This window comes from Chaetodon auriga, chromosome 21 (genome assembly GCF_051107435.1).
Source record: "Chaetodon auriga isolate fChaAug3 chromosome 21, fChaAug3.hap1, whole genome shotgun sequence".
NCBI lineage: Eukaryota > Metazoa > Chordata > Actinopteri > Chaetodontiformes > Chaetodontidae > Chaetodon > Chaetodon auriga.
Genome location: NC_135094.1, coordinates 7,731,808 through 7,756,141, shown reverse-complemented (window position 1 = coordinate 7,756,141; position 24,334 = coordinate 7,731,808). Strand labels below are relative to the sequence as shown.

The 24,334-nt window shown below is 41.2% G+C and overlaps 1 protein-coding gene and 1 long non-coding RNA gene across 15 annotated transcripts in view; one reads left to right on the top strand and one right to left on the bottom strand.

Moving 5' to 3' along the window:
- The window catches only part of LOC143339673 (uncharacterized), a 65,234-nt gene that overhangs the window by 34,833 nt on the left and 6,067 nt on the right, over positions 1-24,334 (bottom strand). For 5 of the 14 annotated variants that reach the window (XR_013079345.1, XR_013079346.1, XR_013079347.1 and 2 more), the window contains one exon: positions 23,660-23,728. This is a non-coding gene — a long non-coding RNA (uncharacterized LOC143339673). Of the gene's footprint in view, positions 1-6,150; positions 6,375-6,674; positions 23,729-24,334 lie in introns of those variants that run through there. The other 9 variants (XR_013079348.1, XR_013079350.1, XR_013079355.1 and 6 more) reach the window with 6 other exon arrangements.
- Positions 542-5,703, top strand: en2a (engrailed homeobox 2a). The gene is made up of 2 exons (XM_076761033.1): positions 542-1,424; positions 3,347-5,703. Exons 1-2 carry the CDS (start codon positions 938-940, stop codon positions 3,664-3,666), a joined length of 807 nt encoding a protein of 268 aa, XP_076617148.1. The 5' UTR covers positions 542-937; the 3' UTR covers positions 3,667-5,703.

Sequence of the window (24,334 nt, the reverse complement as noted above, 5' to 3'; positions counted from 1 at the left end):
TTATTGCTTCAAATTAAACTGCATTGAACTGAAGGGAACTCAAAGTGTCGAGAATGAAACTTTTTTTCACACCTAATATATGTTAGAGTGCATTAACAGATAGTAAAAATCTATTATTCTTCATTTTGTGGGAATCCCTCCCTGCCCTGCAAGCAAGGAACCCCGGGGGTCCCCAACCCCACTTTGACAAGCGATGCTTCCATCTCTCATTGTTTTAATAAACACAAACAAAGTGGCCTGCGTTTTGTTTTCCTTTGCGAACCTAAACTAAAAAAAATGAAGTTGCAGGTTCATAAACACAGATGAATTATTGGGAGTAACTGGAAGCATGCACTGGATTTAAATTAGGCTTCTTCTCCGTCAGTCCAGGACTCTTTCCCTTTACTAAGGCGAGGATGGGCGTTTGTGGACTGCTCTGGAGTCTGCGTCACGTGGCTTGGTTTCTGCCACCCTATTGGTCCAAGGCACGTGTCTGGGAGGACGGTGGGAAAACGTCACTCGGGGGGCTCGTATTGAAAATAAGAACAAAACTCCAGAGTGAGAGTATTAGAGCATCAGTTTAGGAGCCTCTTTATTTACCCTTAGTTTAGTTTAGGCGTAGGCAGAACTGGGCACACTGAAATCGGATAACAATAAATTGGAAGGTGCGCAAATGGCACATGTTTTAGCTCTATGATACCAATTGTAACCCGAGATTGAGGGAATATATGTCAAAAAAGTATGCTTTTCTCAGAGGACACTACCGCAAGGCTTTGCATGGTGTCCAAGGCACTCACTAGAATTTGAGATTTATTTTTTTTATTTATTTTACGCGTGCATTTTTTTATTTTTATTTTTTTTTTACAATTTAATTTCCCCGAAGTTCTTTGCCAATTTTATTGCAGCAGAGAGAGCGATAAAGGGGTTAAAGAGAGTAAAGCGGGGAAAGTGAATCAGTATGGAAGAAAATGATCACGGCAACAGAGACGTGGTGGAGCGGCAGGAGTCGGCGGATGAATCAAACAGAGCCATCCTTCCCCTCTTACAGGCGCCGGGGAACCTGCAGATCCCTCACCGGGTCACCAATTTCTTCATCGACAACATCCTGCGGCCGGATTTCGGACGGAAAAAGGACGGGGGCGCAAACCGCGAGGAGAACAGCCTGGCATCGCGGGAGAGCCGCAACAGCCCCGCCGCCCCTCAGACCGAACCGGTGGGGAGCACGGTGCCGGCGGAGGGGACCTCCACTCCGCACACGGTTACCGGGACCAAGAAGCCCGCTATAGCCGCCGAGGAGCCCGTGAAACCCCGCGGGGAGAATGGAGACCAGTGCCTAAGCTCAGACTCTGACAGTTCCCAAGCCAGCTCAAACCAACCCTCGTCTCAGCCCATGCTGTGGCCAGCCTGGGTGTACTGCACCAGATACTCGGACAGGCCTTCTTCAGGTTGGTGGCACCGTGCATGCGTTTTACTCTATACCGTATTCTCGGTAACCTGAAATACCCCGTAACACTGACCCCGGATGCCTTGACCGACTTCTCCCGAGTAGAGCAGAGCGAAGCGTGCTGTGCAGCGCAAACAGACAATTTATCATATATAAATCCATGCAGATTTTTTTAGAAACATTTTTCACCGCAAAACACAAATCCCACCGTAGACTACTCGAACACGTCGTTGCAGAATGGCGAAAAAATACGCCAAAAAAAAAAGAAAAAAAAAAGCAAACATGAAAACAGCTTTTCGGATGAGAGTGGGCCTATTTTAAAAGGCAAGCGAGAAAGAAAAAAAAATCTTTTAAACCTTCAAACTTTCCTTAAATCTTTCTATTTTAACTTCTCACCAAAATGCATGAACATATTTTAAAAAACAGGCATTTTTTTTGCGCTATTACGCACAGATTTTTTTCTTCACTAAAATGTTTGCATTCAGGCAAATTTCCTCGGGTTATGAATATGATAATAGTGGGGTCCAGCATATACTAAACTGAAGCGCGCTGACAGGCTGCACATCTTAGAGCATCTGCAGGACTGTAAAATAATATCTGGTGCTCTTGTCGTGGCTGTTTTTGCTCCTTAGATGCGTTAGGCGAGCTGTGTTTGGGATGGATTAAATATGCATCTGTTTTCACAATGGAGGCTCCCACAGCCCGTGTTCGTGCTGGCCAGTTTTCCATTTTTTTGCATTGTTTCTTGTCCTTATTCAAAGGAAAGCACAAGTTGCAACTTCTGAGCCCGCAGTAAGGTTAATATGTAGTGTATTTTTCTTAGTGTCTATCAAAAGTGGAGTACAGCTTGTTCTCATGCATTATGTAACGCTGTATGGAGTGGCGTAGGCGACTACTACGAGTTGTAGAGCTGCACAGTTTTGATATACACACGTACACGCACGTACACACATACACACACACACGAGCTGATTCATCACTATAGAGGTTCGGTCTATGTTATGTCGTTTCATTAATGTTTTGAACACTGTTCGGAGGAAGGAACCAAACACTCGGTCCAAAGCTCCACCAAATAGGCCTCCGTCCAGATGGAAAATTAATGTGCGTCCAGTGTGCGCTGCTCAAATTCTATTCACGTTTGCCCATTGAGGAGCTTTTCAAGTGGCCCACAAAAACAAAAAACAAAAAATTGCAAAGTAGCTGCACTGAAATGAATCCTGCATTTCAGCTCACCTGCAAAACAGTGACCGAGATGCGCCAGCGATGTCTTTCCAGTGTTGTCCTATTGGTTAATAATTCCTTATTACTATAGACTGCCAGTGTGTGTGTGTGTGTGTGTGTGTGTGTGTGTGTGTGTACGTATGTGTGTGTGTAAGCGAGGAAGAGGGATAGAAACAGGGAGGGAGGGGAGGTTTTGCTTCTCGGGTGTTTTCTTCAGTGGACGTGTCAACATTTTACAATCATAATGCTTTTTTTTTTTTTTACAAGTTTGAAAAAAAAAAAAAAAGCTTTAGGGAACCAAGAAAACGCATTTTTGTATTTTTTTAAAAAATAGAAAAAGCTTGTAAAGACAGTAACCTAATGACAACAGATGTCTGAACAGCTATTTGTTGACTAATATCTCAATTTCGGGGACTGAAATAAGTTTAAAAACCTTCATTTTCTTCTAAAATAGACTTTACGCACGAGTTTTAGATACATTTTCAGGCTCTATCCTGCATACAAACTAGTAGAATAATGTACTAATTAAACGTGAGATGAGCATTTTAATGAGAAAACCTAAAAAACAATATTTTTTTACGTTTAAGTTGCATATAAAGCCATTTTCTGGTTATCGCCACATTCATGACCATGTTTTGATACTGACAAACCGTGTCTCTGTGCCCCCCCACCATCCCACCCCACACATCACCCACACTGCAGGGCCAAGATCTCGCAAACCAAAGAAGAAAACGACCAGCAAAGAGGACAAGCGACCACGGACGGCCTTCACAGCAGAACAGCTGCAAAGACTAAAATCGGAGTTTCAGACAAATCGGTATCTGACCGAGCAGAGGCGGCAGAACCTGGCGCAGGAGCTGGGCCTGAACGAGTCCCAGATCAAGATCTGGTTCCAGAACAAGAGGGCCAAAATCAAGAAGGCCAGCGGCGCAAAGAACTCTCTGGCCTTGCACCTGATGGCACAGGGACTGTACAATCACGCCACCATCACGTCGAAAGACGAAAAATCAGACAGCGACTGATTTTCAGAGAAGTCAAGCAGCCTCCTGACGAAAAAGACCCTATAGTAATCCTATGATAGATTTTTACACAGATATCACTGCGAAACTCTACCTACAGGAATATTTAAAGATACCACAGCAGATTAAAATACCACAAAGTTCTATTACTATCACTATACCCACTCCAGATGTACCACAGGTCCAGGACACACAGGAAATTAAAAAAAATAAAATACTACATAGGAACAAAAAGGTCACTGGACTGCAGAGAGTCCCTACAGGAATATTTAATGACACCACAAGTCTCTATAGGTTCCTATGGGAATATTATAGTGATTTTTCGTTATATGGGAGGTTTTGTCAAGCCTACAATGCAATAATTTCATCAAATAAAGGGCCAGTGTGTAGAGTATACCAGCATAAATTGTTTAAAAAAATAGAGATATTTCTGCAATATCACGTCTATAAAAGATGTTGTATAAAGGTATGTTTTCATTGTTTGTCGCCCCAAGCCCCCCCCCACCCCCCACCCCCCCCAGGAGGTAGCTACAAATGCTTACACTCTTCTTTTTTATATAGGCCTACTGCTATCCATGATGGTCATCATTTCACATTTAAACTAACTGGCACTTGACGTTTCCATCTGTCAGTGAAGTGTACACACTGAAGTCCAAAGAGTATTTTTCTGCTGCATCCAGGCTACTGTGAATTTAAATAAATGCTAACACGAGTTTTATTTCCACGCTTTGTTGGGTTTCCTTGGTTGTGTTTGATGTAAAAAACGGACAGAGGAAGGTGTTTGTGGAGTGGCAGTTGCGGACTTAATTGGGCAGACAATGAATTTTGGTACGTTTTTAAAAAAAGATACATAATAAAAATAAAAATTAAAAAAACAGGAACATATTATTGTAAGGGACTGAGAGGGGTAGCATTCTTTTTTTTTCTTCCTAACACGCCACTTGACTAAAATGCTAAGCTAGGCCTTGCTTATGTGGTCGTCTCATAGCCTTTAAACAAACATTATGTGCGTATTCCCTTCGTTATACCAATGCATCAGTGCAGCTATTATAGTTTTTAAATAGCAATATGAATCATTTTTTTTGTAGCTAAATGAATTGAAGGCTATAATGCTGCCTATAAAGTCACAGAAACAACTCTGTAGCATAAAGACAATGACAACCATTTTGCGCACTCTTGAGTATAGACTATAAAAGCAGGTTGGATGTTCTTGTTAAATCTTTCTCTATATACAGTTTTATTACATATCCATATATCATAAAAAGAAGGCAAATCCGTCAGTGACTGTATTACAAATGTTGGAAATCTCTTATCGTTGTTGAAAGGACTTCATATGTGTATTTATATAGATTATATTGAGAAAAAAATCTATCCAATGACCAGTGTTGCTTTAGAGTAGATATCTGAGGTGTTTACACTGCTTGTTTATCTTGCAATAACTTCTTTTTGTTTGTTTTTGTTTGTTTGGTTTTTTTTTTGTGAATGATATATAGTTTATGGGGCCTTTGCATGAAAGCTGCAATTTGTTGTACTTGGGCAAATAACTGTGTTTATAAACTTTGGTCTTTATCGACGGAAGTATGATCGAGCTAAGTTTTCGACTGTATCCATACCAAATTGTGGACTTTTTGCCTTTCAAAGTGTTTTTGTTGTGTATCTGCAAAAAGTGTGTGTGAATTAAAATCCACCAAACAGAAACACACTTTGCCTTAAAGTTCAAGTGTGAACTTTTTATGAAACAGAACTGTGCCGAATCAGAGAAGCAGTATTACTTCAAATGCAGACTATTCAAGTTTAATGCCTTTATGAAAACTGCTGGTACGACATTATGAATTTACTCATCAGCGTATATCTATCTATATATGAACATGTTTAAATAAAATTACAACACAGAGTTGTAGAATACAATGCTATTTTTTATTTTATGTTGGAAGTATTCTTTGGTATAAATGTACATAATTTGTATCATGTATTAATTGTGTAATTAACTGCCTCCTGAAAACTGCAAAAGAAGAGTAAATAAACCTTGAAGATTATACACAAATGAGGTTTCCAGCATCTTTGTGTGCAGCAAAGAGTTCATAGATTTCCATAAATACACAGAAAAAATAACTGAGGTCTGGCTGAAGCAGAAACTGACCTTCAGTCACTGCTGAGCTACTGCAGGCGTCAAAATGTAGAAAAAACAATGCATTGCTGGCTAAAACAGTCCAGAAAAGACAAATATGCACAATGATAGTTTTAAATAGATGTTGCCAAGATGTCAAATATGCACAAATGTGAGCACACACATTAATAATTTGCATAGCATGACAATCCCTTCCATGCAAACGCCCACTCGTTCAACGGGCGGTTCAGGATCACATTCATGGAGGATCAAATTCATGAGGTTTGAGATTAAAACATTTGCAAAAGCATCCAAACATTATGCAAGGGAAAGCCTTGAACAATTCCCAGGCATGTTTCCTCAACAATGCCTTATCTGCATTTCCATACTTGCACCGCTAGTCTTTGAACGCCATGTCTAACGGCCGGTGACTAGCATTAGAGCAGATAGGGCTGCTCCCAGCACTGTCTTCACGACGGTCAGTCTTCCTCGCTGCTTCTGAAAGGAGCCTGCGCTTCTATCACGAGGCAGGAATGGGAGTCGAAAAGAGGGGAGAGAGGGAGGGAAGGAGGGAGGGAGGGGGTGAGAGAAAGAGGGAGACACACTGGAGAGGAGAGAGAGAGAGAGAGAGAGAGAGAGAGAGAGAGAGAGAGAGAGAGAGAGCAATGAAGGTCAAAGCCTGTCATGGCTGCAGGTGGCTGGTTTCCCCCCCTCCCGCCCCTCAGTAACCCATTCTCCACACACAGCTTTCTCACTCCCTAACTCCTACTCTCCCTCACACACACACACACACACACACGCACACACACACATCTTACTATCACTTTTATTTTATTCCTGCCTGGCACGCACACATCTCCACACACTTCATTCACTTCTTGTTCCTCCTCACATGCACACATACCCCTGTTGTTTTGGTCCTTCATTCGGCGCATCAATAGGAACCTTCGTCAAAATATTCACAGGCAGGGAAGCTCCCTGAAGTTCAGATAGGGACACCGATGCATGAACAATAGCTGAAGCTGTAAGGCTGCACGGGCACATTCTCCTGGAACAGAAGCTTTTATCGGAGAGTGATTAGTCTCATCTCCAGAAGTGAGATTCAGGTGGTCGAGTGACCAGAAGTGGTCTTTGTTTGGGGCCTCTAGCTGCGTCACGCAACAGAGAAGTCTCGCACTGCTGGCGAAACCCTAACATATGGCCTGAAACACTGGTAATGTGGGTAAGATAAGGCTGAGAAATGAGCATCTCTTGTGGGATGGGATGCAGAAACTGGCCTGGAATGAAAGTTCTTTTCTGGAGAATCGCTGAAAGTTCTCATGCTGTAAAAAAAAAAAAAAAAAAAAAAAAAAAAAAAATGGAAGTGAGCACAGGATACATCAGGAAAGTATCAATGTCTACCTCTAAACACAAAAGGGCCCCATCCTGCTATGACCTCTCCCTACCATCCTCCCCCCTCCCCTACTGTGTCATTTACCCACAGTTTCTAAATGTTTCCTACGGCCAGAGTGGAATCTGCTCAGAGGTGCCTGGGCTTTGTGGCGGAAACATAATTAAAGTGGTGAAAGATGTAAAAGGTGAAGAATGGGGATGACATCAGGCCAATTTCACACTTGGCACTCGAATGGCTAGGTCCAAGCCAGGACTCTTGCCTCGCAACACAGATCAAAGCCCACTGTCACCGCACCAGCGCAGGAAAAAAAAAGAGGCAAAAGGACACCTAACTATGCTAATCCCCAGGACGAATATATTTTAATCTTGTTAGAATACAAGTTAATGCCGTGGCTCAGTGACTGAACTTTTTGGCAAGAATGAGAGGTGGACAGAATTACTTTTACCTTTTCTACATGAGGTGCCTCTGTCTGGCACCGGATAAACAGCCAGAGTCTGAACAAACTTTCTTTCGGCCAAACTCGGCATATGATCAGGCCGCGTACTGTACAGGCGGCAGATAGCGGTCGCAAGCCGCTGAAAAGGCGAGCAACAGTTTTCATTAAGAACAACAGAAGAGGGGGGAAAAAAGCCCAGTGGCTGTGTCAGTGACCCCGTCTGAATCCCCACTAGGGCACCTAACACGCAAAGGAAATGAGTATTTTGTGGACTGGTGTGTCCCCTCTCACATTGAGCCCTCCTTTCTCAAAAGCACCTTGGTAACCCTTGATCTCTCATGTATGGAAGTCAGGGCGCTGGGGCCTGCAGAAGTTGACTAGGCAGACAATAGCAAGCGGATGCTTTCTGGAAAAGTCACACCCAGGCAACTCTCATTTCACACACCGTGTCTGAGCGACCCTTGAAAAAAAAAAAAAAAGAGAGAGAGAGATGCAAGAGTTTTCAGTGAGGATTCGTTTTGTTCACTTGACCAAATTCAGAATAAAAACAAATCTCCATGAACGCCACGTCTGGCTTCCTGAGTGCACGTTTCCTGCTTTGGGGGGGGGGGATTCAAACAAAAATCATCTTAAATTTAAATTTCACAAAGTTGTTTGTGACGATGAGCAGTTCGTCTGGTCTTCGCCGGCTGAACGGACGCGTCACAAAAAGATAAGCCCTTTTATTTTCAGGGTCAAAATGTGGAAAGCGTGCTGAGAGAACACTGAAACAAATAACTGTTCATAAGGAGTTCACGTTTCAAAGTTTGTATTTGTTCAGAGGAAATCACTGCAGATGATGCAGATAGTATCAATCGTTTGAGATCAATCAGTTGTTTTTGACAACAAACACTCCTGAAACTCCAAAAACTGACTTTTAGCAAATGGTACCAGATATTCCTCCCTGAACCAAACAATTAATAATTTTAACCCATGAAGCGTCGACAGATTTTATTTCTAACTTTACATTTACCCCGAACACGAGGGCTGCAACCAGCCATTATTTTCATCATCGATTAGTTTGTTGTTGTTTACATTTTTCATCCGCCATCGATTAACCGTTCAGTCTCAGAAATAACAATAACGAATTTTCCAGAACATGAGGCGGCATCTTCAGATTGTTTGTTTTGTCCAGCAAACAGTCAAAAACCCCAAGACATTTAATTTATGATGGCATAAAACAGAGAAAAGCAGCAAATCTTCACAGTTTAGAAGCTGGAGTCGGTAAAAGTTTAGCCTTTTTTCTTGATCGATGACTTGAACTTATTGATAATCAGAGTTGTTGGTTTATCAGCTAATTGTTTCAGCACCAAATGGGACTTTAATACCAGTAAGAACTTCACGTTCTTTTCCCATATATTATGAGTACTATGGCAAAAATAAAAAAATGAGACCACTAATGAATGAAAACAACTGATATTATATTGAAATCCACAATTTCTACACAAATTTCTTAATTATTCGAAGTTTTTATTCAGCACTTCTAGCCTTTTATTTTAACAAGCAATGGTCAGGCGTGGACAGCACTTTCAGTCCGTGAGGTTAGATCACCTTCAAGTATTGTAAAGTTTTAGTGAATTTGCTGTTTTGGCCATGTATCACACACAGGATATATCCTAATGAAGGTTTTCTCAAATTCTCAAGTTATAAACTCGACGTTTATCCTCCTGCTCCCCTAAACTCAGAAAGTGTGCCAAGTTAAAATATGAGTAAAAACAGGTATGCAACAAAAACTTCCTAATAAACAAGCTTAAAAAACAGAAATGATATATGTCTCTAACACCTTTTATCAAAGTCTTAACACGTGTTCAGCATTGCATCTGTAATGCACTGAAGTAAACAAGGTTGAATCTCTACCAGAAATCAGAACCAGGCTCATGTTAGAGACAGGCTCTTAACAACATCACAGGGCCGAGAGTCAAACATTCAGTAGACTGGTGGAAATACAAATGCACGCAAGGGGTCCAGAGGTATCATCTGAACATGATAAGCTGTATTATAATTTCATAATTTATAAGTTGAGGGAGTTTATCCAATGAAAACGAGATCTCTTGAACAGACACTGTCAAGGTGGTTATATTCCTCTACATACTAAATTAAGATGTACAATGTACAGTCAAGCCATTTCTGGCCTTTGTTACTGAGTTTGTGTTGCTTGCTGACACAGCTCGACAGGGTCAAGGATACATCTGACTCACCTCAGGCCCCCTGCTCTCCCCGGGGACTGGCCTGTCACTCACTTTGTGGTTACGCATCATAGGCTGACAGAGGCACAAAGTGAGAGCTCGATGCTGCATCAACAGCAGCAACATCATCACCAAAACCCATCCTTAGCATGACATCTTCCTACTAGTCCACCACCAGCTCTCAACACTGTGGAAGGAAGGGGGGGGGGGGAGACATATTCACACCAAGAGCCAATAATAAAATGTCATTCAGAGTGAGGAGGGAGACCTAAAAATAGAAGATTTGGACATTTACCTTAAAATTCTTCACACTGCGGTTTGGAGGTGGGATGCTTGCAATTGAGTCGTTACGAAGTGGGAAACCTGCAAAGGTTTAAAACCACTGGGTGGAAATGCTTCATTTTTCGAAGGTTTATTGAGACTAGAAACACACATCTACACCCTGTGATCCATTCTAAAAGGGGCTCGAGCTCATTGAAACAGCAATGGGTTGGCGTAGCGTATAGCCTTTAATTGGTATTAGTTGGATGACATAATAAGCACATGCATAGAGCTGTTTGAGTAAGAGCAAAGGCTTTCAATGATCACTGATCACAGCACTTTGTTCTTCCTGCATTAAAAATGAATACAGTCACTGAAATACTGTACTGCACCACTTCAGAATACAAATGACGCTGTGGCCAATGCTGACAAGCCAAACTTAGACCTGTTACAACCAAGACACATACAGTATAGGAATAAAGTAGCTTGTTTTTACATTTGAGATGCTACGGAGCAGAAAATTTGGTGATACTCAGCGAGCGCCTGTTCCCACTGAGCCAGGCTGCAACCGCTAATATGGAGAATAAAATGGCAGCCCGCCAAAGACCTGCATGAAGAGTTCAAAAAAAGGGTCACACCGTCACACATTTAGCATAAATGCTTTCAATTTAGCTGCATTTACGCTACGAAAATAGTGTAGGCATGGTTTCGCTAATTATGTTTGAATGAATTCCGAGATTAAATAATTTCAAAAGGAGAAAATCCGGCGACATTTCCTTCTATGTGTGCACAAATGTGGCTGGGAAAGGAGCACTGTCGTGAACTACTAATTCTGGATAAAGCAGTGACAAAAGAGGTTAACCCTTCACTGATTTCACCACCATCTACCTGTCTGGGCTTCTTTAGATTCCACATTGTATCAGACGGCCGAATACACCAAAAATAATGATCTCAGTTTGAGTTGGCGTACAAGGCGAGCTGCAGCTCAGTCGACCGTGCCTTAGCTCGCAGGAGTGGGCGTCTCTCCCTTTCTCCCTCTCACTCATTTTGCTGCATGCTGCCATTTTAACTGTTCCTGAGTGGCAGGCGAGAGGGCGGGGTTGGAAGCGGCGGCCATGATGGTGGAAACGCTACACCCACTCCTGAGGAACAGCCTCAACATCAAAGCCAACCCGCACGTTGGGCTATGTTGTGGTTCAGGCCAAAACCAGGGACTCTAGGTACAGGATGAAGCATGACGTGATAAAAAATACCAACAGCTCAGTGCATGCACGACCAAACATTTGCATTAGAGAATAAACCTACTGTTAACGGTTTTCTGACTATTTGAAACAATTTCACGAAATTCATCCTGGTTACTTGCAAAAAAAAAAATTCTACTCATCTGATTTGCAAAATTTGCACGTGTTCAAACACAAAATACTCCCTGTATTTCAATACTGTACATCAGTGTTACATTTATAAGGTTTTCAAATCTTTTTCATTAAATCATCTATGTATAACCTCCTCGCTTTAAGTACAAATTAAAAGAAAATTGCATGCTGAGAAGTGCTGCACATGTGTTGTGCATTACTTTCATCTACTGAAATATAAAATGAGAATTTCATAGAGATAAAACAGAATAAACCTGAATGCAAGTAGATAACTTTGGCTCAACAAGGCACTGCATAAAAACAGCTCAGGGAGACGAGTATTACTCAGCAATGTTGCAAAATACTGAGTCAGTGTAAGAATATTTTTCTGTGTTTCATCTACAAGCTGCCTGCTGAATATCATATTTAACCAGATAAAACAGATGTATCAAATTCAAAGATTACTTACTGCGCATGAGAGACAAAATGTCCAAAAATGCATCAAACTCAAAAAACAAGCATGAACCAAGAAGCAGCAGGACTTCCTTGGTGTTAGAGCGTGTCTGAAATTAAAAAAGCGAAGGCAGTTCTCCTTCCAGGAGTGTCATCGTGGGCTCAGATGAACTAAAGCAAACAAACGTGAAATTCTCAGGAAAGTAACGTTGCTGCTTCAGAGCTGATGCTGTTCTCTGTGTGTCCTGACGTCCTGTAACATCAGTGAAATTATTCAAATAAAAAAGGGAAGTTTTGCCAACAAATTCATGCCTGTGGTCCCTCAAAGCAGATTGTGTATTATGTGGGTCACATCCATACCCCCGCCTCGTTTCCCCACCCCCAACTCTGAAAATTAAAAAAAAAAAAAAATAACCAGAGTGGCTCCTAACCAACTACATTTGAGGTCAAAGTTCATTATGTCCCCTTGACAACACCAGGGCAACAAGCAACGGTGTCTAGACAGGTCATGGTATCCCCCCCCATGCCCACACCAACCCACCACCCCCTGGCTCCTTCCGGAAGGAGGTGTCAGCAGCAGCCAAGTGCAGGGTAAACAGGGCAGGGGTGGGGGTGGCCTTTGGCCCTCGTGAGGTCGGATCAGCACCTCCACCCTCCACTGATCAAAGATGAGGATCCTCCACACCAGGGCCTTGGTCAAAGGGGGCAGGGTCGGGAGATGAACTCTGCGTTTCTGTAATCTAGACGTGTCCAGACCCGATTGTCTTCTTTCACAGCCCAAAATGGACCCTTCCGGTGCCGCTGATTACATTAGGGAGGACAGCCTCTTTTCACAGGGGCGCCCGGACAAAAGAGGCGCTTCCGTGCCCCTCGCCATCTGGTCCCAAAATAACAGAAAAGGTCCCAGGAAGAAAAAAAAAAAAAAAAAAAAAAAAAAAGCCCAGGCAGCACACAGCCTTAAATGAAAGGAACGCTGTTTGAATAGATGGGATGGCTGGACAGATAAGCAAACATACAGTAAAGCCTCACACATTTACGCAGAGATTGGAACCCAATCTAAATCAGCAAATAAAGCCGTGTACATGGGCTCTGATGAGCAGGTCTGCAAATCACTGGCGGATTTACGCCGAAATGGAATTCTGCTGTGCACCAAATAGAGAACTGTGGCACACATACATCATCATTACTGCAAACTATCCGTGCCCAGAGGCTCTTCGTCAGGTTAAACTCATCTTCGCTGCACCACCGTGGACCACGTGGATAGACGTGTGATGGAAGTGAGAGGAAAACGCCAAAATATGTGATAGTTTTGGGGTTTTTAAGTCGATTTCGGGGAAATAATTCAAGATGCACCTAAAAAAAAAGCTGAAGTATACTGTAGCTAAAAGGATTTTTAACTTTAAATTTAGTAAATCAGCATCATTGATTGACAATTAGCAGTATGTGCCAGCTCCTTGTCTGCATGCTGCATGTCTGTCATATCCCTGTTGGTTCGATTCACCTTGTGTCCAGTCCACTTTGTCAAAGCTGTGCGTCTGTGTTTGGAACGAGGCCTCATGAATTTGGACTGTTCATTCCACATACCAAATCATTTCACCCTTTTTTTTTTTTTTTACACTGATGCAGCTGCTGTTTGGGCACACATTATTTGGCCTAATTGCAGCTCATGTTGCCTTGAAAACACCCAGAAATCCAAGTGCTGATTACTAGGCCTCTATTATAGCTGAAAATGCTGCTAACTGGCATTCCACATAGTATCACCAGCGTTTGGAGCATTGTTTGCGATTGTGTTGAAGTTACTTCACAGCTCAGATTCTTTCTCGGGATGTGTTTAAGGCTGTTTTGTGCACTGACAGACTAACAGCCCACTATAAGCATAATCACATGGGGACATTGCTGTTAAAGTTGTCAGTCCTCTGGACGTCTTTGCTGTCAAAGCTGTGGCATTTTCACGTAATCGTGTGGGTTTTTGAATGGGTAATGGGTCTCTAGCTCAATTTCAATAAAAGCCTTAAAAGTGCTAATCACAGGGAAAGACCAATCCAGATGTATTTGTTTATTTTTGCAGATTATGTCTGATTTTGAATCCAGTTTGTCCAGATTATAACGTTGTGTTCACTTCAGCAGCCTCTTTGAAATGTTCACATGTTTAACACGCAGGTACTTCAGGTAAGCTACAAGGTGTTATACTGTCACAAAATGTATAACTTGGGGCTTTTGGAGCTCTGTTTTGCTAACACTGATTATATGCTCTGCTATGCATGGCTTGTTTTTCCTCTCACAGTCCACAAGGAAATTTGGTAAATAAACAACCTCATTAGTGGCAAAGGTGATGCTGCCCTTGATCTTGAGCGGTTTTGTCAGGAGAAAGGTGAATGTGCAGCATTGAGAAGTAAAGTTGGATTGAGGAGCCTGCCCATGTGGGACCACCAGCTTTGTTATGAAAACTGATTTCATAACAACACTAAAAATCTAAATTCAGCTCTTGACTGGCACAAGCCAAGCACCGATGAAAGATGCATTGTGTGCCAGCACAAAACACTTATTTTTATACGTCTAACAGCTACAAATCACAGCCTAAATTTGATATTAAAGGACTCTCTTGTGTCCCTCCGTCCACCAGTTGTGACAGGAAAGCTACGAACCAACTCACCGCCATCTCTTTAAACTCTGTCTACACCTGCAGGATTACAGTAAATACAATCAGCTACAGCACAGAATTCAGTTTTACATGAATGTACGCATTCAAGGGTTCAGATAGACCTGTCATCCTAACTTTGAATGTAGAAACTGTATGGGGGATTTATGAAATCCAAATTAACAGCATTGCCAGAACAAATTGATGTTTTAATGAATCATGAGATATATGCATATTAGTGGTAGAGCGAGGGCATGCAAAGCATCCAAGGTAAAACTCCAAAAGACGATTTTTGATAAAGATTCCCTTATTAGCTTTAAACTCCAGAGAAATTATGTAAAGCTGATTTTAAGTACTGCAATTTCATGTAATTTTAACATCGTCTTAAATTTTGATTAGTGTTAAATATACAGTGTCCCTGGTCTGACATAGCACAAGTTTTTTATGTAAAGCATTACATAAACCAGCAATCCGGTGAACCGTTTACCTTCTAACTTTTCATTCTCCACAGGTCCTCATTTTCCACCTTTTCTCTTCCTGTTTTCTTGCTTCATTTTTCATCGTAAACCACATACAGGACCATAACCTTCAGTTCTGCTGTGTTTAATCCACATTCAAATAAGTTGAAATGAAAATGAAATGCATGAAAATGATGAAAAAATAAGCAAAAGGACTGTGATAACACACAAAAGGATGCGCATCTAAGTAGCTGAAAATGGTCAGATGGCACAGATAAATAAGCCGATTCTTAAAAATGAACTGAAAGCGAATGACAGTCTGCTGGTGTGATTTTTGACAGCTATATCCTGAGAAGAGTGGAATTTACTGTAGACTTCAGTGTCTTAAAAGACCTACTTGAAACATGACAACAAGCTCTTCTCATCCCTCCTGTGATGCAGCAACATCCTGCAAGTATTTTACATCAGATTTTTTTTTTTTTCCATCTGTGTCATTTCTGGGAGAAGCCGTTAATATAAAAACAATATGGAGAGAATAAGCTGCAGCAGGTGAGGTGCTGAGATCAGTGTGTTGTCCTCGTGATAAAGCTCAAGAGGAAGATAAGAGGTTTTTTTTTTCCAATACCAAATGAAAGTTCCAAACTGCAGAGATGAGGCGTGTAACTGCTCTATAATGCTGAGAACTTGCTGTATTGACTTGCATTCAAACAAGGTTCTGCCTTGCATAAACATGGCTTGTCATTCTGGTTGTCCTTTCTAATGATGCTGCACGCTTGCACCTGCTTTGGTTCCCCTTCAGCACTGAAAGTCAAACCAAAAACACACAAACTGGCATGGCTCATGCTGCTTTTCTTTGTTCTTTGTTTGCTCAAGAAGTACTTTTTGGCCTTGCAATTATTGATACAAAAAACAGTCGGGGGGAAAAAGGCCTGTCGACCAGAGGAGAATATAAAATGCAAGTTAAGGCCAAAGTGCTTGTGGAGTGTGAAAATGCCGCAAGATGACATTTTACTGGTAAACTGTGCAAAAGTAAATGTGTGGGAATCAGATACACACTAGATATCAGCCGATTATTACTCGTAAAGCTGAATGTTACGACAATTTTAGGAATTCACTTAATTTATCTCAACTTGCTACACCGGCGCGACGCCGGCAGAAATGTTAAAACTTTCTATAAGCTCAGACAATTGTGCGCAGAAGTTTTACAAACAGAAAACTGTAATATTCATGAACTACTTTGGCACTTTTTCGAGCAGGTAGTGTGGAGGAAAAAAAAATAAAAAATAATGCAGAGCAACAAGATTCACAGCCAGAACTGAAGCGAGCTCCTCCTGCAGTGCTGCATCTGATCATACACCATGTTCCTGCCCTACCTAAGTGTCTATTCCCACAACTCCTCTCAAACAGATTTTAGACAAAATGCAAGAAAACCAAAGCGCTTCCACCAGCAGGTCAAGCTACAACATCTGACAAACACAGTCCGGTGAAATGCAGCATTTCCAGAACTTTCTCTCTGATGCTCTGACTTCAGCTTACTGTCTCAGAGAAGACAGCAGCACTGAAGGGAGCTCCCTTCCTGCTGCTGCCACTGAACCCTTCTTCCACCAAAACTCCAAAATCCTGCATGCCACGTGCTTTTAATTCTTTGTTTACGGGTAAATAAAATCTAAATAACAACAAGCATTATCAACTCCAGCCCACTTCTGATGCATTGTGCACGTGTCTGCTGGGGGTTGCACATAACTGGCAGACACCAGCTCGCTTTCACAACTGTGGGATAAGTGAAGTGAGTGTGACATATAGAGGGCAGGTGGTGCCAGTCAAGTGAAGTACACAAGCGTAGTCCCAATCTGTAGTTCCTTGGCTCAGTAATTAGTTATTTTTCCATATCAATCTCCAAATTATGTCATCAGGCATTACAGAGTACTCATTATTCACTGCAACAAACAAGCTGGAAATAACACTCAATCCTATGGAGACCTGAGAACTGCGTTCCAGGGAGGGACTCGAGTCGCTGTGTGAAACCAACAAGAACCAACACGACACCTGGCATTTTCCAGCTAAAGTGGGCTGTTGCACACTGCTGAGCACCATGGCGAGACGTGCTTCTTAATTGTGTAGGTTCGAGAGCACTGGGGGACGAGAAAAAGCACACATATGGTTGTCCACATAAAGGCTTAAAATCTGCAGCTTTTTTTCTATAAGCATGCATTTATTAATATAAAAAAAAATGCATGTGATTGATGTTTGGACATCTTGAAGAGAGCAAACCAAAAGTTACAGTGGCTTAGTGTCACTTCAGTCTGTCCAATATGTGAATCATGATCTAGTCATGTCACTCATTTCAGACAACGCCCCACAGGATTCAACGGGGTGGAAACGTTTCAAAACACAAGAGAAAATCAAATCACAAATCAGGAGAAAGGGGAGAATATCAGATGAAAAAAGTTCCTTAAATATCGCAAAGGTTTCAATTTTAGAATTTTTTTTTCTCATTATTTTGCTATAACCACCTCTTACAGCCTCGCTGTAATCTTGGCAGTATGGGGAGGGGAAGCGGTAATCAACAGCATTTCGCTGATCAGCACTCAATTTGCAGGGTGTCAGGCATTCGCTGTTTGTGTGATTCATTCATCCACAGTGTGAATGAATGAAAAAAAAAAAAAAAACCTGTTGAAGACATGCTGCAGGTTGGACCTGTCTCTCAGTATCAAGTTAATCTTAATTTAATGTTGAATCTCAAGCTTTTTTTAATCAAAGTAAAAGTCGTCCTCATGTACTAAAAAAAGCATCAGCATACACAAGACTGTAAAGATCAATCGAACTGATCAGAGGATCAATCTCCAACAAAGCCTCATTGTGTTCACACAAATAACTGAACAAGCTTATTCTTAATTCCTGATAAAACCTTCATATTGCTCCATCTTCATGTTTCTGTGTAACTGGTTTGAGCTAATTAGTTAGTGAAAGGTTCGTTTTATGAAGTATTTTCTAAATATCCTGAATTAATATTTATTTATGTTTTGCATTATTCAGTCAATCACTCACGGCTCAGCCTGAATTCAGTTTCAGGCATTTCATGGTGACAGAATTTATTAAAATTAATAAAGTTGCTTTTGACTCTGAGCAAAGTGGCAAATATTCGCAAATGCCTGCCACAGTGTAAATTTAAAACAAAGCTGACGCGGACGCGACAATAATGGAAAACTGTGCTGATGCTCCAGCATGAAAGAGGTCTAACATAGTTTAGAGAAGTGGACTGTCACTTACTGCCAGCATGAAACCTCACGAATAACAGGTCAGCTATAAGAAGCAATGCAAAGGCTTGAATAGTGTCTAGTGGCTACCTGTAAACACTGATAATTAATATCAATTGTTAATTCAATGATATTGGATTATCGGGTTTGCAGGGTGAAGATCAGAGAATGTAAACAAATATTTTTTAAAGATGTTACGATGATGAGGGGAACTGGGACAACACCTGCGCTCATGCAGTGTCTGCACTTTCAGAAAAGTGACATGAGCCCTGACTTAAAGTGGGTGCAAACACTTTAAAGAGGGTAATTAGTTAACAGTTAAAGGCAGTAATCACCCAGTGATGAAGATGAAAGGACTCAAAGGAAAACAAACTGGAAATGGGCTGGTACCATTCACATCACAGTCGGATTCTAGAGGTCATCTGCTAAGTCCTGGTAAGAGCCTCAGAGGGCAAACGCTCCACACTGAGCACTTCTGTGTGAGTGTTTGGAAACACAGGCAGATTTTAAGCACACAAACATGAAAAATATCAATTTCACATTTGGTTTAACGCTTTCACACTTTGTGTCACTGACACCCAGAGAGGAGGGCTGTGGAAGACAAAACACAGCTCCTGGATAAGGATCATGTTAATGCCTATCAATTAGGATCAAAAAGGGATTAACTGGCATGGTTGCAGCGGTAGGATGGGGGCCCATGCAAAGTCACTGAATACTAGGGGTCACACCCCCGACTTCATTAGGCCTGACCTTTCCACGCCATTGTGTGACAGGAAAGAGACCCTGCAGTCTGTTTCCCCTTCGCCCATCTTAGATGGCTTATGGAGAGTCAAATATGAGACATGCAGAAAAGCTGTTAGAGATCAGTGGAATATGAAATATTCACTTTCAAAGTCCAGGGAGACTTATTAGGTTACTGCAACTTGGTGCAGGTGGGTATTTACTCATCAACCCCCAACCTCCCTGCAAAGGAAATCATTTTTTTCACCTTAGAGAGGAGTGAGATTTACTAATTAGTCATGGTGCAGCCTCCCCTCGCTATGATGTACCGCGGGGTTGATGAGCTCTAAGTCTGCCTTGCCGTCTTAATTCACAAAAGGTCAAACGGCAAAGTGAAAGCAGGTATTCCAGGTGTGTTAAAATAAGCCCCAATTAGGGAAAAATGCAAGCACACCCTCAAGTCTCACATATCCAACTTGGAAGGAAACTTTGAGTAAAGCTCCTGAACTGGAGAAATGTTAATGCTGTGGCATGTCAGAGTGTTTTTTTTTTTTTTTTTTCCACACATTCATTACATAAATACAGAGAAATGAGAATGTTTTCAGCGTTTACACAAGTCCACAACTGTATGTACATTACTTGCGACTAAAAAGGGTTAAACTTAGTGCAGTATTATTTTTTACACCTGACAGTCAATTAGATGAAACATCCTGAAAACATGTTTACGCTTTTGTTCAAGCATCTTTAGGGCTGAAAACAGCAAAATTTATATGTGAGCGAACTAGACATGAACACAGACTGTGTTGTTATTCATTCAGCCTGGTTCTCAGACAACCACATAACAGTCTGACCAGATGTTTGTAGTCACCCTGGTCAGAAATATTACTTTATCCTTCTACTGTAACATACTGTCGATAACCAGATTGGATAGATCCTGGATTAAAATGTGTACGAAGCAAACAAATATCTGCTGATTTGTCATATCAGATTGTTTTTCTTACGTCTGAATATCGCTGTCAGGTTGTTAAATCCAGTATTGGTCAGGCTCTATAGTGACTGTGTCGCAAGGACACTATGTACTTTATGTTCAGCATCTCATACCAAAGCTGAACAGGGTCTGGCCTGCATTAAAAAACCCAGATGAGAGCAAAGTCGACCTGGCTTAGATAACTGACCCACTCTCCTCAACAGCAACCAGTTTTTTCCATCAACGTTTTGCACAAAAGGGTAAAAAAAAATCTTAGCTGGCAATTAAGTCCAAACATACACACTACTACAGACGCTGAGCCTGCTGTTCCAATCTTCATGAAGCATTGTGCCGCATGATAAAAGCTTATATGTAACCATTTGTCTGTTTTGCTGGTAACTCAGACTGGACTTCTCTTCATTTGCGAGGCCTCAGTCCAGCGGTATGTGCGAAGAACTCAGTGAAAGTTAAGAGCTGAGTAAAAAAGCAGAAGTTCATCTCAGGCCAAGAGTTTCCTTCCAGAAAGTGCTTGTTCAGGCTGCTGCTCAGTTTAAGCAGGCATGCAGCCTTGCACTGCAGTCAAACAGTGGTCACCCAGGCCGACAGCGCTCTTTGTACCGTTCATGAAGGTGTTATAGATGAGCACACTCCATTTAAAAGCCAGTGGTGGATTTGCAGTCAAATTAAAACAGGAAGTATTGCTGAAGCTGTCACGCAGCTGAGTGGGAACGGACATGCTGCATGTGCTCATCTTAAGACCGGCCGGGTCAGTGGAAAACAAATGCAGGCAAACATCCACACAACACTGCAGTCAAAGAAACCAGGTTATTTACTTACCTTTCACAAAGCCCCCCAAAAAGGGTGTTTTAACAACTGACATCACTGCACAATTTCAGGCAGGTAGCCTTCTGCTAATGAGGATTTAATATTCATGTGACATTGATATTGATGTTGTGGCTGCACCTGAAATTCAAATCCTCTGCTCAGTCAGCGAGTGGTGTGTTGTGGTTGTGTTAACGATAAACAAAAGGTCTGCTATCTCCAGGCAAAGATCTTACTGTTGACCCAAGATCAATTTCATACCCCAGAAATTGTGTTTGAGCAGCAGGGAACAGGGTAGTTTGCAAAACCTGCCCAATAAACAAGTCACTCATGTTGTTATTCTAATGTTAGGGCATCGTGAGTACAGTAATAAAGGAAACATACTCAACTGTAACTGATCCGCAGATATATTAGATCTACACAGCAAAAACTAAATATAGCATGCTATCAAAAGTGGGTGCACTAATGAAAGGAATGACTGTTTCTACAATCATCATGTCTAAGTGTGAAAACAGCTGAAAGAGTTTAGTTTGAGCGTGCATGATTACAACTGGAAAACGTCCTGCCCTGTTTCAGCATTGGAACGTGCTGTTTGGTGAAGCAGACTTCACTTGTTTGGATCAACTGCAAAAGGTCAACAGGTCTCAGTGTGCAAAAAAAATAAATTAAATTTACAGAAAAAAAAAAAAAAAGCACTCTGTAATTCCGATCTGCCTCCTTTCCCTCATGAAACCACAACACATGCATAAACCCAGAGTGCCTTTTCTCTCTCTATCTTCATGGCAACAGAGCAGAGGCCCAGCTTAATATGTTACTGACAGCCACTGTTGTGCTACGTGGCATCAGAACACAGCCTGGCTTTCACACGAGGTCTTAACAGTGGACGAAAACAAAGTATTCAGGAGGGTAAAGGTCACCTAAACCTTTCAGTTCTACATCACAACATACAGTACTTTTAAATAAATGTTGCAATGGGCGGATTTTAAAATTTAAAGAGCATTTAAATCCTGTGCAACTTCATTACAAATGATGTAAAGACCACTTTTAAGACCAAGAATTTTCAGTTCATGCAATATAATTATATCGCATTATATATCGCTTTAATTGCTTTAATTATCAGCGTATTATATAAAGAGTAAAATGTTTTCTGACGCTGATTGGATTTTAGAAGTAGAATATATCCGTGTATATAATTAGCTTTATGCAACAAAAATGGTATCGTCCATAAATTAACAGTATTTGCAAAATGAAGTAAGTTCAAAATATATGCATGACATGATGCCACAAATCTGACACAAAATAGCTACCTGACATTTTGTCCTTAATTTGCCCTTAATTAATCGAGTGAAACACGCAAAAAATATTTTGTCTTAAATAATGTTTATAATCCCCGACTCGCTTTTTTATTTAATGCGTATTTATTACAGTGTCTTTTCTATAAATACTGTTTATTATTAATTTAACTACGCTGATGAGTAATTATACCTCTAATATTCGCCTGATCAAATCCAAAAATGATCTTTTCACTGCTGCTGAAAATATCTTTTTTTTTACTGGTGGTCTTGTGTTTTTGATGCACTTGTAGCTCGGATCATTTTTGCAATGAAAAATGTTAAACAGAATAAACTGTGCAATCGCACACACGACATTTCCTCAGCAAATAATTCCAACTTATACTTTTAATATTATGTTACAACAGTGTACTAATACACGTGTGGAATTTAATTACGGTTTCGACATTTCTATAAATCTTTATCGATGTGCACTTTCAGTAAATCATATTAAATATTCCATCCAAAACATTGAACGATGGTTTAAAATGTATGAAAATAAAATCAGAAAAATGCTCGTCGTGCAAATAAAAACTAAGCGCGCCGCACTTGACAAAAAGTTAAACTAAAAATAAAAACATATAGTGCGAGTATTTTTCACATGTACCCGTTTGTTCAGAGTCGTTTTCAAACCTCTTCCACTGAAAAGTTTGTTTACTCCACAGAACTCGTGACGTCCTCTAACAGGATTTATGCTGTGCGCTCAGATTTCATTTTCTTCGAGCTACACCACAGTTCATCTCTTTCGCCACTGCCTAAACCTAAAATGGACGCTGCTGGCTTTGAGTTATCGATGGCTAGTACCAGCGAAGGGTCACAGCTGTGCAGTTGTGCTCTTCGGAGGGAGCAGGCAAATGGATCCATGTTTTGGCAGCCTGCCAGGAGACTCCTTAAAATACAGTGAAGGCCTTGATTTAAAATATGCCACACCAATGTCAAAAACTGCGTCATTACGCAGCAGAGGCTGGCGAGATAAACAACCCACCGTTTACAACAGACAATGGCAGGTGCTGCTCTCGTACAGAACAATGCTTTGAAACATGCTCAGATTTTACTCTGTATGTGCACAGAAATAACCCAAGAAATCTTTTCATTATAGCTCAGGCAGCATTAGAGCCTAGATGAAAGCCTGTTTTCTCCAGACATCATCATGATGTTACACCTCGTGACTGCACTGTGGGTGGAGACAACGAGCCAATAGAAAGACAGAACGAAGATTCAGAGCCCTTCTTGCATCAGCATTTTCCGGCTAAGCCTCAAGTGAAAGTTACGAGATCCATATCCATGATTATCTTATGAAGAGATCACAAATCTGCGTTAATAAAAAATGATTGCTCCTGACGAGTGAATGACAGCACTGAATTTGATTTGCTATTTCCAAGCATCATATCATGTAGAATTGGCATTGCAAGCCAGAGCTCAACCTCTGTAAACACTGGTCTCTGCAGCGGGCTGATATTTCCCCCAGGCAATCGCGTTCACTCACCGCAGCACCTTAAAGCATTCCTAGAATTGCTCCTCTCAACTTTTAGCGTGCCCAAATGTGCTTTAATGAACAGGTCAACACAGATCTTACCATTTGGGCGGACACGCTCCAGCGTCGAAGACATGAAGGCATGACAGGCTGCAAGAAACCATGGATCCCCTGTGAAAAACAAAAGAAAGAAAACATCATTAAACAACTGTGGGGCTTGGTAACAGTGAAGGTACACATCATGTAAATAAAGAAAACTAAAGCATTCAATTAAAAAGCTTTTTCATCCTTGTTTAATTTATAACTTTGGAGATTTGACTTTTAGCACATTCGGGCTAAATGTGCAGCCAGAAAGTTATATAAATAAACACTATCGCTGACACGATTTGAAAGCAAATAAGAATTGTTATAATTGTTGTGAAAAATGCATACGCTGCAGCTGTTTGTTGTAATATTTAAACAGACAGAATTCAAGCTGGGAACCTGAACTGTTTTAATGAGTTTAAAGGAAGCATACAAATCCTCATCCACACAGAATAAAGCTCACAAATGACAAACGATTGAATGAACTGCTGCACTGCATGCATGACTGACAGCTGTGACTGTTTTGAACAGTAATGGAAGCCATGTCGTCAAAAAGGGGTCATCTGATAATACACTGTATATACAGCTGAGCGTCAAAAAAGCCTCATTTAGACCAACAATTAGACACACAAGGCGAACAGAAATTGCAACAGGTCACCCCAAGAAAAATTCATGACCCTAAAACTCCTAAAA

What these genes read in the sequence shown, in the direction of transcription:
- en2a (XM_076761033.1), top strand. Translation starts at nt 938, where the DNA reads ATGGAAGAAAATGATCACGGCAACAGAGACGTGGTGGAGCGGCAGGAG. An exon ending in CTCGGACAGGCCTTCTTCAG is followed by an intron (nt 1,425 to 3,346) that starts GTTGGTGGCACC and finishes CCCACACTGCAG; the next exon opens with GGCCAAGATCTCGCAAACCA.